Source organism: Schistocerca serialis, chromosome 5 (genome assembly GCF_023864345.2).
Source record: "Schistocerca serialis cubense isolate TAMUIC-IGC-003099 chromosome 5, iqSchSeri2.2, whole genome shotgun sequence".
Classification (NCBI taxonomy): domain Eukaryota; kingdom Metazoa; phylum Arthropoda; class Insecta; order Orthoptera; family Acrididae; genus Schistocerca; species Schistocerca serialis.
This window is the reverse complement of record NC_064642.1, coordinates 281,106-297,238: the sequence shown is the minus strand read 5'-3', so window position 1 is coordinate 297,238 and position 16,133 is coordinate 281,106. Positions and strand designations below refer to the sequence as shown.

General features: G+C 41.5%; 1 protein-coding gene across 3 annotated transcripts in view; it reads left to right on the top strand.

The window, feature by feature from the left end:
- Positions 1-1,088: 1,088 nt before the first annotated feature.
- Positions 1,089-16,133, top strand: part of LOC126481085 (uncharacterized) — a 258,316-nt gene continuing 243,271 nt past the window's right edge. For all 3 annotated transcript variants that reach the window (XM_050104586.1, XM_050104584.1, XM_050104585.1), the window contains exon 1: positions 1,089-1,282. In XM_050104586.1, the coding sequence (XP_049960543.1) occupies positions 1,111-1,282 (172 nt within the window). In that variant the 5' untranslated portion in view covers positions 1,089-1,110. The remainder of the gene's footprint in view (positions 1,283-16,133) is intronic.

The following is a 16,133-nucleotide window of genomic DNA, read 5'->3' as shown; positions in this document are numbered from 1 at the left end:
TACGTAAGTAATTCCTGTGAGGCCTAATACGTGATGAGAGGTGAAAATCTTAAGGAAGAGGCCCAGTGTCTTGTCACCCAAGGATCACTGTAAGCAAGCCATCCTGCTCAACCAGACGTAGTGCACTGCGCTATGATCGCGTTTCTCATTCCTGCACTACAGTGCGTGTATTCTGACGCCACCACCAAACTCTTTCTCCACCTCAGCTGAACTGAGCCACTCTCGTCGGCTCGCAGTTCACCTCCTTCCGACATCAGACGGCAGGTTCAGCCAACAGGCTTTCAACAGTCAGGCCACCTCCTACTCCCGCAAAATTCAGTTTGCACCATAGTGTATTCCTCGTCTCGATATTTGGGATGTGTGTGTTTGTGTGTGTGTGTGTGTGTGTGTGTGTGTGTGTGTGTGTGTTTGTGTGTGTATGTGTGTGTGTGTGGCGGGGGAGAGGGGTGAGGGAGGAGGGAGAAAGAGTGAAGTCCACTCTGTAATGGTTCCTTTGAGAAAAAAACTCTCGTTGTACTTGAAAAGTAGGAATGTGGATCAGCTTTCTATACCTAGAAACACATCAGAAGCCGCAATGCCTTTTCCCGCTCGACAAATAAACTGAGACTGCCGTGTCTCTGCAAATCGTTGGCATCTCGTTACCTTAAACATACAACACCAGGTACCTAAAACACGCAGTCTCCTGGCAGACATTACTCATAATGTTTAGCGCACTGTATTTCGCACATATGTTCATCATCGTCACTGTGATCAACATTTTTTTTGTTTTTTTGCTTAAGGTGCTATTATGCATAATATCTAAGAGAGGCACGTCTGGCTATTTTTGTGCCGGAATAATAAACCAGCATTTCTGGATACTTCCTGTAAGTCTGCAAGTGTGCTAATCGAACTCGTTGTCATTCTGAAAGCACGCAGAAAAGGAACGAATTCTTTTTTGTGACGGCTCTCGAAGCAAAATGGAAAATGGCTGTGTTCCGGACGAGAGACGTCATGCGTCCTGTGGTTAACTCATCCTGCGGAAAGACTTCCGCTACGTCTATCTCTGCACTGTGTCTGCGGCGCACGCGACGCACACTTGGCGTGTTTCCATTACGGCGACGACAGCTCACAATGCATCCGTGGGCTGCAGCAGCGTCGTGGCTGCTTTTTCTGGCAGCCAATGGCACCACGAAGCTCGACTGTTTCTGCACGCACGTCGCCGACGTCTATTACCAGGGCGGTGGTCTACGCTTTCAGAATGATGGCGAAGAAAACTTATGGTTGACCTACTGTGTATATCCGAGTAAGTACTTTTTCATACAGCATGGACTCACGCGACATTATGCGCCGCGCGGTTTTGAACTACTGAGAAGCACACTGGCTTGCGCGTACTGCTATGAAGTATTACGAAACGTTCTCTGCCCGCCAGTGAGTTTATTAGGAGGAAAATACACTTCATTTTCAACCTTTAAGATCAATGGACGTTGTACAGCCTTTCGCGAGTGAGGATATACCGTGAAGAACGATCTTCAAAGGCTATCAGCTAACCATCTACATCTCTTCATTGAGTCCAAAATGTTTCCCGTTTGTCTGAGTATAGGTGGAAGTCAGAGGCTGCCAATAATGACTGACAGTTTCTATATTACAGACCATGTTCGTGGGGACGTTTTGACTTTGTCACACCCGAGCCTTTTATGTGCAGGGTGTGGACAAATATGTCCTCGAATATAAATGTAGATGCTAGCCAAACCTGCAGGTTGCACTCTGTGTCTGAACACGAAGGGGCCCGTGCAGTTTCCTCAATAAGTTGCCAGGGTCAGTCGTGGCCAGAACAGTTTCCTGTGCCATGGTGAGTGCACCACGTCGGGCCTCTGTCCATTCGGACGCGGGCAGAATGTCGCAGCACGCATGGCGGGTGCTTCAGTAACCGAGGCAGCAGAACTGTCAGGTGCTTCAAGAAGCACCGTATCGAACATTTATTCCGCATACAAGGAAAACGGAAAAAAGGCATGCCCTAATTCCAACGCAGACGAAATTTTGGTTTTGAGTGATCGTGACGAATGGTCATTGAAAAGGACTGTGACGCAAAATAAGGAGACGACAGCTGCAAAGTCACTGCAGAACTGAATATCCCACTCGCGAACCTTGTCAGCACCAAAACAGCGAGGACTGACCTCCGTCACCATAAAAGCTGCGCTATGGAACAATGAAAGAATTTCATTTTGTTGAATGAGACTTGTTTCAAACTGTTTAGTAGTTCTGACCGAGTTTACGTTCTAAGACTGAAAGAATACGGCGGTTTGGTGATGATTTGGGCCGCCATATGGTGATGCTCCACAGGGCCCACTGTTACCCTGCAAGGTCACATTAATGCCGAGCACTTTGGCTGATCAGAAGTAGCAGACAGCACGAGCACAGTTTGTTAGTGCAGGTTGCCTCCATCAGGGGCAAGTGTGCATTCAGGGGCAAAACTATTGTTCTCTTTTGACTGACAGGTCCTTAGCCCACTGTTGTGCTAAGAAGATAATGAACTCCTGGAGGTAATCTGTCTTTCAACTATTGTTCAGTTAAGTGATTTTATATGTCACCCCTACCCCCTTCTACCCTTTCTCTTCCAACCCCCTCAGAAATCTAGCACTACTTTTGATGTCAAATTAACTGTCTAATTAATTGAACTGATTGGTAAAATTGGTGGGAAATAGCTCAGTTGTGCCACTTTCGGTATTCCTGAGCTGCTCCAGGTTATTCGATTAGCCTCCCCCCCCCCACTACTGTATCAAATTGATAGACTAATTAACTAATTAAATCGATACCTTTCAAATTTTTTTGCCCCTCCATTCTGGAAATATTGATTGATCAATTGCCCATGTATGGAATATTGTTTAAGCAATTTAGACAATATGTGGAATAGTACTTATTTAAGCAATTTATGGTATACAACATGGTGATGGAATATAGTTTATTTAAAGAATTATATCGCGATATGTAGAATACTCAAGCCATTGCGGCGATTTTTCATTCCAGTCACATAAGGAAACATGAAACTACACTGTCACAAACCTCTTGAACATATCTGAAAAACTTTCTCACATCTCGCCACCCTCAGTTGCGCCACACGATGGCTGTTGGGTGCCAGACCGTGCAGGCCTGTGCAGGTAGCAAGGGCTAATCACCAGCAACAAAAGCACACTTCCTGTTGGCATCCTCTCCCATCTCAAATGGTCTGTAAGCATGAACCAACCTGTCAGGTACCAGCACACGCGTTACTCGCTCCTTCCAAAGGAAGTGCCTGACTGGGAATCGAGACAGAAATTCTATTGAATTTAATAAATCAATAATTTACAGTCACATGATCATGATGTATGGCATATAAGGCTGATGCATTAACTATTTCACACATACACAGATTGGTGATTTCACAAAACTAGTAGCAGGCTGACTCGAAATACACTTTAAACAAAAAGAGAGAGCGAGAGAGAGTCGTAATTTGCTTTGCAGATGACAAAAACTCAAAAACTAGCGTGGGATATTTAAAGAAGTGCGACACTTTTCCATTCTGCCTTGGACTCTAAATACCCCCACCTTCCTGGCGTACTTCCTTTGTGGTACATTTGACACTGAACATGAACTCCTTGAGGAGTTATTACATCTAGTGTTGATTATCTGATTTTGAAGATGGCACAAATGTTGCTTCAGAAGCTGTGCCACAGGAAATATTAATTAAATCGTTAATATAGACGTTTAAACAATTTTCTTCAAATACACACAGTAGTTTGCATGCATAAGCAATAGTTCTGTGTTTCTGACGAGAAAATTTCAGTGAATAATGCAACCGAATATTATTTGATATCACGACTGGAAGCTGTGATGTATGAAATGATTGTTGGAATTTCAAATTTTGATATTAATTTATACAATCACCATTATGCAGTTCCCCACTGCTACTGGTCTGCTAAGCATATTTTATTTTTTAAAAGCACTGTAGTATTCCTAAGTTGCCAGGTTCTCTCAGCTACACCTCGATGAAGAATAAGGGAAGAAAGAGTCTACCGCGTGATAGGATAATAACAACAACAAATACCACCGCAACGTGTCGAGAAACATGGTCCGTTCAGGGTGAGATGCCTAAGATCGCTGAAGACACTCTCACAGCCCACATACTCACCTTCTGAACGTCCAAACGCAGCGCGCCTGTGCTCCACCGCTACTGCTCAGAGACCGGAGGAAACGATTGCTGTGAACACGGCCCATGTCCTCTCTGACAGCTGCTGCGGAAGTGTGTGTCAGCCAGAGAGAGGACCACCAGCGATGGAGTGTCCTCCCCGGGAGGAATTCGAATGTTATCAATACGCCCAGCGCAAACACTAGCCGTATTGAATCTTCTCAGATTTCCACGGAGCATACTTGCAATATGCACGTTCGCGAAAGCTACCTAACACAAACTGGGTATTAGTTCACTATTCCCCCATCCAGGGGGAGCCGCGAGCCAAATTGTCACAAGCCACAGCACACTGGAAGCTTTCTCGGACTCTCCAAACTGGTGTACGAAGTGTGGGCAAGCCCCATCCGGGAACAAAGGCGTCCGCTGAGATTCTGTTTCCAACCCTGACCCGCCTGCTAGCTGCTATGCTGTCAACGTCCATCACCAGACTCACAAGAATATTGGGAACCAGGTGCATGTCCATCAGTGTAAATACAATTAAATATTACGACTGTTTCTGCAGTCTGACACTGAGCGATGTAATGAAAATGTCTCCTCTTAATGTCTTTGGTTCTCGAACGAATTTCACGTTGAAATAACACTATCTATAGATCACATAATTTTCCGTGTAACATCTCTCTCACACGCTGATGTTATGAAATTTTCCGTATCAAATCATTACCTCCTTCACGATGGACACACAGTCATTTTCTTTGCACATGTCAGAACATTAGCTGAAGTAACTTTATATTGCAACATATACACACTTCACACAAGCAGTGCTGTTCTCTTTTATATGTGTATAGTACACGAAAAAGTTATGGTATGCACATACTCACACCGGCTACAGGTCTCGATTCTCCTCGGTTCCAGGAAATTATTCGACATTTAAGTTTTCCAATCAGCGCTTCCGGAAGGTGCTGTATCCTGCCAAGACTCTCTGAAACAAGTGTTGTAAAGCACAGGCGTCCGGCGCTATGTGATAAGCAACGGCGCTCGCATTGACGACAGGGTTGGAAAGACATCTCCGACAAGGGTTGGTGTGCTGCAGTCAACATCGCAGTCAAAAATGCAACAAAGAAAACGCGAGGATCTTCTTAGGGGTACCCAATAAGGGGATGTTCTGTGTATCCAATTTGTTAAGCTGTGTTGCCTGCCCTGTTTGTACATTAAGCACATCCAGTTGAACCCTCGGTGCTATATTGTGGTCCTGTTTACGAAATGCTTCTATCACCCCTTTCGTCCAGATATACTTCTAAATTCGTTGATGTCACCATTCACGACGTTAAATCTCTCCTCCCTTACGACTAGACAAATATAATTTTTTTTACGTGAGTAGTGATCTGATTACGTCCCACAAATGTCCGGTGTTATGTCGGAACATAAGCCACATTATTTGTATGTTCAAGCAGCGTAACATTCCTGATTCTCACTTATGGGTGTAAAAAAAAATTTTGATTCGTTCACACTCGCACCAGCTGGGTATCGTTTTCGTACTGTCCTGTAGAAAAAAAAGCCTCCCACCATCTCATATTTGTCGATGAATAAAGAATGTAATTTCATGGAATTCACCACATCCACGAAACCTTCCCATATTTTGATACTTGTAAATCCAATGAACACACAATATATTCAACCGCCAATAGTCGAGGTTTGCGGCACTGCAATCCATGCATAGCTACCGTAGACATGCCACTCAGGCATACAAATTTCCCCAGACTAAGAAATCATTGCGAGTGGAATATAAACCAAAGAACAGCCATTCATAGTTAATTTTCAGGGGCTAAGGAAATGGTAGCAGAAACCGGAAAATTGTTATGTATGAAGTCTACGTACATTTTAATTTCGTGTTGCTGAGCACCGCACCTGTTTAATATTTGGAGCAGGAGGAGGATCACCTCGAGACGGGTCTGTTGTCGCATCTGACAAAATTCTGTTCTTTACGAAAAAATAAAAGAGCCTGTTAGAACGTCGTACTAAGATTTTGCTTGTTGTATGTGCGATAAACGGCGATACATTCCTGTTTAGAGCCTTTAACGTGTGTGTGGGGAGCTGAATTTTCAGTAAGGAATGCCATGTTATGTAGAAACCTCAATTACACTTGAATGCAAAGAATGCTTTATTCCAAGCATACAATCGGCTTCTGTTTGTCTCTACCAGCGCACCAGCTGTATGAAACTAAATAATCACTACGAATCCCTCATCATTCAGTTATTCAACTTCAAATGTGTGCAGGATGTCTGTGAATAAGGTAATGTCGTAATCTAATAGTGAATTTAAGGAGTGGTAGTGAGTAAATTGTGCAAAGTATGATCATGCTTTAGTTATCGCCATTACAGGGGGATAGTGACTGCACAATTCTTCTCATTCAAGAACACAGCTGTACCCACACATTAGAAAAAATATTCTAGAGCTCTTACTTCCTCAATACGTTACGACAATTAGCCTTGAGGACTACGGACTCTCTGGGAAAAAAGGAATGTTACTGCTAACAACGTGTTTGAGCGATTGTAAGCAAGAAATGTGTGTAAGGTGCTATCGGATATTTGTATGAAACTGATTAGTACACGTGAACACTTTTGATTATTACGTGTTTCCTCCACAACTTGTACCATTGCTATGTGATATACATTGAAGCGCCAAAGAAACTGGTATGGGCATGCGTATTCAAGTACAGAGATACGTAAACAGGCAGAATACGGCGCTACGGTGGGCAACGCCTATGTAAGACAACAAGTGTCTGGTGTAGTTGCTAGATCGGTTACCGCTGTTACAATCGCGGTTTATCAAGATTTAAGTGAGTTTCAACGTGGTGCTATAGTCGGCATACGAGAGATGGGACACAGCATCTCCGAGGTAGCGATGAAGTGGGGATTTTCCCGTACAACCATTTCACGACTGTACCGTGAATATCAGGAATCCGGTAGAAAATCAAATATCCGAGACCGCTGGGGCCGGAAAAAGATCCAGCAAGAATGGGACCAACGACGACTGAAGAGAATCGTTCAACCTAACAGAAGTGCAACCCTTACGAAAATTGCTGCAGACTTCAGTGCTGGGCCATCAACAAGTGTCAGCGTGCGAAACATACAAGAAACAGAATCGATATGGGCTTTCGGTGCTGAAGGCCCACTCGTGTATCCTTGATGACTGCAAGACACAAAGCTTAACGTCTTGCCTGGGCCTGTCAATACCGACATTGGACTGTTGATGACTGGAAACGTGTTGCCTGGGAGGACGAGTCTCGTTTCAGATGGTATCGAGGGTACGGACGTGTACGTGTATGGTGACAGCTTCACGAATCCAAGGACTCTGCCTTGGAATGAAATAGCTTAAGTCCCGACCCTTGTTCGTTGGCTAACATGTACTAATGTGTACTGCCGTTTATTAACGTGCACTAACGTGTACTAACCTACATTAACCTATATCACATTCTGTTTATACAAATAGGCCAAGTTTGAATTCTGATGGTCAGTTCGTATTTCGCTACCAACACAAGAAAATTGTGGCAAACAGAGCCACTAACCTAAGCCACCTGTGATGACTCAAAATCGCCCGCTCTGCCTCTCTCACGCACCACGAGCGCGACACCGCCCACCTCACAGCCTGGACCTTTATACTCGCGTCGGACATACTCCTCTGTAAATATTCTAACTAAACTATGACCCGAATACTGTTGTTCAATCCACACGGTGTAGGACATGGCCAGAGCATACCCCCAGTACCTAAGCCGAGAACATCGCTCGCCCCACCTGTAGTTAACCGCTGAGAGGCGGAGATATGCTGCAAACACAGCCCTCGCGCTCTCGTAGCTACTTGCCCCAGCAATTCGATCTAACAAAACATCCAAGTAGAAAAAACAAGAACCAACTCGAACTCTCTCATATTCTATATCGTCCCACAAATACTTAACGTAAATTGTATTTACGCATCGAGCATATCTATCACTCTCATACAAAAAACACTCGTCCTGATGTATCTGGTGTCATGTTGCACAATCAGCAGACACGCAAACAGCTCCTAATTTCAGTGCACAATATCAAACTGCTCCTAAATAATACAGTACACATAGCTGTGAACGCCATCAGTACTCGTAATCTGTCCAAATAACGCATAGCAAAATAACTCAACAGACGCGCGCAATCAACCTGTCCCACACTACGTCACACACGTCCGACAGCTCTCAGTTCGCTGAAAGGTCTCTATTCGACCCCTCAAACATGACTTGAAGACAGCCGCATTCACACCCAACACCTAGACGCCGAACATGACTATCCAAGCCAGGCCGCGCGCGTCGTCTGTCACCGTCCTAACTCAGTGCGGTCCAGCACACAGGTTAAGGCCGCATTCCATTGCTTCCCGGCCTATTTGCGACACATATCCACCTTCACGTCTGTTGTCAGAATAGCCGAGAGCGAGTTCACACACACACACACCGTCTGCACACATCCCAGCGGTGCCCTCCCCTCACAATCTAAAACGATCATCTGACTGTGTAAAAAAAATAAGAGCCCAGTTAACCTCTCCGAAATTGTATAGTGCCCCCAGAAATAGTTAACGCTCGCTTTCGTGTTTTCTCAGCTTGTTTGTAAATTCAAATCTTACCCTAACAGAACTTGTTCGCGAAAATAATACTGAATGCGCTCCTGACTTCCTACCCTTCCAGCTCTCAACATACGCAAATGTTCTCAACCCTCCTATATCCCAGCACAACCGATTAATCATTCCTATTCCTTCTTATCGAATTTACTGGCCTAATTTCCTAAGGCCCCGTTATCGAAGTACGATCCTGATTTTCTTTCTGAGGCTTTCTGTGCTTACTTTTACAGAGATCGCCAAATTACCTCTACAGCCCCCTCAATCTACACACACACACACACACACACACAGACGGTCATCCTCTTTACTCATCCCATAACATAAGCAATAGTAACTTTACAATCCATTATATGCAAACTCTACACAATGTAAGCCACAGTAACTTTACAGTACCGACTATATGCCCCAATGCTCTCCATTCCTAAGGAAGTGCTGTGAACCTGCTCCTTCTTTCTACACACGCGGCACTCAGCGGTAATCAGTCCTTCTACATCAACGGACAGAAGTCCCTCTCCGAACTGTTCCACAAATTCAGCGATCGCTTCCCCTCAACACAAATGCGTTACTGTCTCATCTTCCTTGCCTGGTCGCTTTTTCTCCACAAATATCTCCAGGCTCATAGATTTCAAGAACACACCAAATTTTTTCGAAGTACAGCATCCTGTAAACCACTGAGTAACTAGAAACAAACAGACCAAAAAATTATATTTGCACTCTCGAAACCGAAGTCGTTGATATCATTATACTTACAGTTAAATGTTATGATCGCGGTCTCAATTGATTGGCATTCGACAATGAGCTAAGTATCGGAAATACACTCTCCTGACCCCTGTTACTCTGGAAATATCTCTACCGTCCTTACAACTTCCTTTCTACTCATCACATAACATAAACAATACAGTATATACACATTTGACACAAAACAGTGCACTTAACCAGTATGCGAAAAAAAAATATCCCATTCCTACAGCGTCTATATACCGCAATGCTCTCCAATCCTAGGAAAGCACCGTCAACCTGCTCTTTCTCTCTACAGACCAGACACTCAGAGCTAATCTTCCCTCTTACATCAGCGGACCTAAGTCACCCTCAGAACTCCTTTTACAAATTCGGTATCGTCCCCCCCTCAGCACAAACGCCTGACTGTCCTTCCTTCCTTGTCTGTTCACTTTTCTACAAACATCCTCAGACTCCTAGACTGCAAGAACACATGTACTTTCTCTATAAACCATCTATATTACACCATTTTAGCTGTACTTCTCAATGTCATGCACTTGGCTACACCTCACCAATCACAAGTTCATCATAATTCCCAAGATATAGACTTCAAATTAATTCTCTACAAACGCCGAACTTTATTTATGTGCAGCATGCCGTAAACTGCTGACTAACTAGAAACAAACATACGCAAAATGATATGTCCACTCTCGAATACCGGTCTCAGTCATGTAACATATTCGAGATCTTGGCAATAATTTACACGTCAACTAAGGTTTGTCCCATGTCTAGAGAACAGACACACCACAATTGATCTTCACTCAGCTAAATAAAGGAAGAAAATGTGCAGAAGTAGTCAACCGAACAATCTACATTCTATCGAATAACACCCCAACCCAAATCAATCATCTTCTCAAATTCTGACTTGACCACCAAAGCCGCCCAACACATAATATTACTTCGCTATTCGGTCGTCTGGAGGACATCAAAGTTGACTCTTACAGATCGATACACTCCAACAGGTCTCTGCATTCAGACAGCTGTTCAAGTTATTTATTATTATTTATTATCATTTATGATCAGTTATTATTATTTATTATAATTTATTACTTATTATTATTTATATCATGCGTGTGTGTTCGCCATGAGGTCCGGAGTCCAATTGGGTTAGTACACATCGCCACCAGCAGAGGGCCTCATTCAAGATGTCCGATTTTGGTAGGGAGTTTGAATTTTGGCGGAAGATCATACAGTTCGTTAACCTAACAAAAATGGCTCTAAGTTCAACTGTGTTTAGCTCCTATCACAACCGCCAGACCGCTTTGTCAATATGTCATTTGATTACGCAATTGCCATTATTCAAGATGGCTACACCCAGTGCAAAATGTGTCACCTTTCCCGAACCTGCATGCTACAGTAAAATTCCAACTTGGCTTTAGTCACACCATACACATTGTTCAGATGATCCCATTTCCAGATCTTTGCGCACCTGATATCTGCATTTAAGTCAGAGAAAGACATATCCATTATCTTCTGCAGCCTGTATAGAAACAGAACGACCTCAGTTACTGCAACAGGACCTTGTCTTGACCATTCGCCAGAAATGCGAGCACCGTCGGCAGCATGTCAAAGCCACATATCTGTCCATCTATACAGCCGTCCACTCAGCCCCAGGACCAGCATGCCGAAGTGGGCTCTCTCTATACCTGCTCTCCAGCTGAAACGTCCCCTTTGAACAATTATACAAGACTGTGCTTAAACTGACACACAATATTTTGTTAGCGCAACGCAATCCGACTTTCAAAATTTCCTACTAAAGAATGGCCCTGACAAACATTAAACTATACCTTTCACAAATCACTTACCTCACAAAAATCTTCGCTGCTCAAGCTACTGCAATGCAGCAAGCGCCACTACTGCCAGCTAAATAAAAGATTCAAACTACTAAAGGCACTAACTACTGATAGGGATAGTTAGCAAATGAAAGATATTAATAGAGAACAAACAATGTATTTACCTTAATATCATCACAAGTCATAATATATATATCAGTTCATTACAAATCTCCGCCATCTCTCTCCCCACATCCACCACTGCTGGCGGCTCACCTCCAACTGCGCAACGCTACGCGCTGTTCACAGCCAGCTGCCTAACACTACAATGGCGAGTATTACAACAATGCAAAGCAGACACAGACTGCCCACAGCACAGCCAGTGATTGTCATACAGAGGTGGCGTTACCAATAAAAAACCTAAACAGCCTACTTACATAGAGAAAACATAAACAGCCTACTTACATAGCCCCCATGCTCCCCACAAAAATTTTTACTAATGGTGTTGGGCACTGGCCAATACAGATTTGACAAAAATTTTTCACAATTACAGTAACAAAGATATAAAATGCACACACTTATTAATATTATGTTGGTCAAAAGCTAAAATTTCTCACAGTCCATAAAGACAGTCCACATTGTTCATTACGGTAATCACAGGTTTTTTTTTTTTTTTTACAAAGTCTCATTAGTAAAAGAAAATGCACACGGAAGTAGTGGATTTCCATGCAGTCTTGAAGAAGTAGTGTTGTCCTTCCAATGGAAAGACAGTGCTGACTCGACATGCAGACAGGTAATGGGCCACAATGGAGCAAACCCACAGCAGAGTCATTCGAAGTTTTGAAGAGTATTGGTAGGTAGGTCATCACAGAGCAGACCCACTGGAGTCCTGGTAGAGATTATGGGTTTGGTGGGCCACCAGAGGTGCAGACCCACTGCAGTCCTTGTAGAAATAATGGCGTTGGTAGGTCATTATAGATGCAGACCCACTGTAGTCCTTGTAGAGATAATGGTATTGGTGGGCCACCAGAGGTGCAGACCCACTGGAGTCCTTGTAGAGACGGCCAGCAGCCATCTGTTGCGACTGTGCAGGTGCACAATCACCCTCGAAGAGTCTTGCGGAGAATATAGCAAGTCCATAAACCACCACTTGTGCACTCACAAAGTTTTTGGAATTGTCCTTAGAACCAGCAATGCTGTTATCCAGTCCCTTGCTGAATTACCAACACACGTGCAAACACTATCAGTCCCTACTTCTCACATATTGTCCATATACTGTGACCAACAGAAACGTGTGCAGTGAAATGTAACTTACAAGTTAATAATATCATGAACTGGTGACAATTACAATTTTATAACAGAAGAATACAATAACAAAGGTACAAAATACATCATTAAAGAACATAACAATACAGATAACATTTGTAGTAGAGGCTTTACAAAAGAATAGATATAGACATATACATCAGTGTTACAGGAATTATGACATGAGTACATACATAGAAGATCCGAATAATTACTGAAACATCAACTTCACACATGAGCATTTAAACAGAATAAATAATGTGTAAGCATATTTATAAGGTAAATAACATATTATGAATGCCAATTATATTTGAGGATAACAGTATTCCTCATCATAGTGAATGTAGCTTAATATTAATAGAAGAAAAAATTCTATGAAACTGCACAGAGACAGGAAGAAAACAAATACACAAGGGTACACAAACATATAGTGGGATAACACAAAAGGGAAAGGATAGGGTTCGTTTTCAGTGTAACATGTGGTACTGCGGTCCAACCCAAAACTTCATATATCTTTCCTCTTATTTCATCCTTTGTTTCCACCCAAAAAATTCTATCTAAGCATGCTTTCTGTATTTATATGTTCATACATTTCGTACCTCAACATTTATTTCCAAGAAAATCCTACCTAAACCTGTTTTCTCAATGCATTTCTTTACCTATTCTCCATAGTCAGTTTCTTATATAGTCTACCCCCTCTTAAGCTAACTTAAATCTACTGAGCTCAGATGCTAAACTAAGGGACGAGGCAATGCAGCAGCACATAAAACAATTAATATAAGCAGCAATGACAAGAAATACAGATTGGCAAAGCTAGCAGTAGCAAATGTAATAACTTATATCAAAACATGACATAGCTCAAGCAAAAAAGATATTACAGTAAAAACTACAATGCAGATAAGGGAAATGTATAATCACATCTTAATGTCTAAGTAATTAAAGTGGTGCACCACAAGAAGTTATTCTACCAAAAAGTTACCAATTACTTGAAAAGAAAATTATGAATGCAGTTACTAGTTCCTTCTTATTGTTCTTTCCTTTCCAAGTGCTCCTTTTTTTAAAGAATGTGGATCATAAAATAATTATTTAATAGATCTGTTGACAGAAAGTGTTCACATTAGCAAATGCATTTCATTTTATAAAAGCAATGCTGCAACACAGCTGAAAAACAGGTATCAAATGAAATAAGCAATTACGCAAACCAAAGCATAAAAATATCATTCAATAGTCATGTGACATTTCATAAGTTAGTAGAAATTCTCTCAACTCTCGTAGAAAGACGCTTGTCGTAATCAGGTGTGCAGATGTACGAATATTTCTCGTCATTTCATTAGGCATTTCAGTAAATATCATAAATTACGAGCTCCACATTATACTTTCAACAAGGAAATGTCAATACCGATGATAATGGCCTTCCCTTTTTTTTTTTCTACCTGTGCTTCCGGAAAGGCTAATGGCTTTTTTTTTTTTTTCGGGCGGCTGTCGCCCAGGTGGGTGCCCGCGACGCATTATGTGCAGGTGGTCACTTAACTTTCTTACGGAAATATTTACGACACCAGCTTCCGCTACGGTAACAGTCTCACATAATTCACAGGTCAAGAATTAGCGTTGCAAATCTGTAGAAACAAAATCCTATAAATATAAGTGTCCAAAAAAAATGTTCAGTGGCATTGTGATACAGTCACACATTTCATAACTCTTAAAGTACGATTCTTGGTTTCCAACAACCTTTTCCACAAATCAGAGTCCCTAATCACTACTCATTATTCCTTACCTTATTACACATATACATATTCATATTCATCAACACGTCTTCAATATTTCATCATAATAGCTACATAGCATAATCAGATTCCTCATATAGCATCAGCTTATTGATCATAAACATACCTCAACAGCATAGTACACATCGTCGTCGTAATAATAACATCATAACACTTCAGTCAAATCTCAAAATCGTCGTAGCTTCCTCCAATAATTAAAAAAATTCTCTGCTCATGTCAAAAGTGTCATCTGCCTCAAACGTACTTTAAAAATCATGAATCCATACCAAATATATCATTCAAAGCTCTCATAGTATCACAATGATTCCGAAAAAATATGAACAGTTTACAAAGTACAGACAAAATACAGTTTCATAAGTGTGAAGTTATCCGACTGTGTAATTACGTAAACATCTGTCACTGATATAGTAAAATAAATGTTTGTCTCTCTCAGTTAAATGATCAGATAGCTGTGTAATTTGTGTGTTAGAGAAATATGGTACCGATGTGTAAAGTTGTATAAGCAAATACCATATTAGCTAGGGTTCCTTGTGGTTGCCACACACATGGTACACAAAGTAAACGTGTATCCCCCTGAGGATTAATGTAATTATACCCTCAGGTGTTACAGATTACACCAATGGAATGAAATATATCACGGAAGACTTTCTTTGTAATTCAAAAATCTTTAAAAATAAATGTTTTAAGTATAAAATTGATCACTGAAATGCGTGTCCTGTACCACTAAATGTGCATCTTGTTGTAAGATAATCTCTGTGGAAGTGTCGTAGTTATTTTCCTCCGAAAGCTAAGTTCTGCAGAAGCCAATGTACTTACCTCACGATAAACAAAAGTGAAATGCTTTGCGTATAGATATCGTAGTTATTATGGTTATTGGCGTGATGAAGAAAGTACTGTACAGTAACGTATCGTTGTGCCACGAAAAAGGCTGTCTCATTGTTGCTATACCACAAAAGTTACTACTAAAACATGTTTTTCTTTCCAGAAGAATTCAGAAAACTGTGCAGATATAAAACAGATACACCGCAAAAGCAACATTGTAAATTGTCACTCATTAGTAGCGTCGTGATAAAAATCGTGTAGCTGTCACATAAACTAACTATTGTCTCATCTGGTATCTCACAGAAAGTACTTTAAATCCGGAATGTATTTTCAAGTAAACCAAAATGTTGCATTAAAATCTCATTAGCAGTACTGGTAAATGTTCTAATCGTGCAACTAACAAGCAAGAATGTACACACACAATTACACTGTGTCGTCTGTTCGCAATAACAATGCATTCGTAATTTCTGTTTAAATAATTTCTCTTGGTTCTTGGCTGGATATTTAACTTCAAACATTGTTGCATGGTAACAGATTCTAAGTCTGACAAAGCATATTAGTAATGTGAAGCGAAAAATTTTATGACAAAGACTAAGTTAAAAAGCAGATTATCTTTCAATAAACGGTTTTACATGTGAAATGTGGTGTAAACCTTTACTCTTCCTAGTACGCAGAGTTTCAACTTCAACGCAATTATCATGTGGTATACGTCGGATTCTGTAAGGTCCATTGTAAACTAGAAAGAATTTGTGACTCAAGTGTTTCTTCTTATGTGACAATGAATGAGCTTTAATGAGAACCTTCTGACCAATATACAATTTCTTTGCATTTGCTTTACCGTGTAGTTTTCTCCTTTTGTCTGCTGCAGATTTTATATTTTTAAGAGCCAAATCA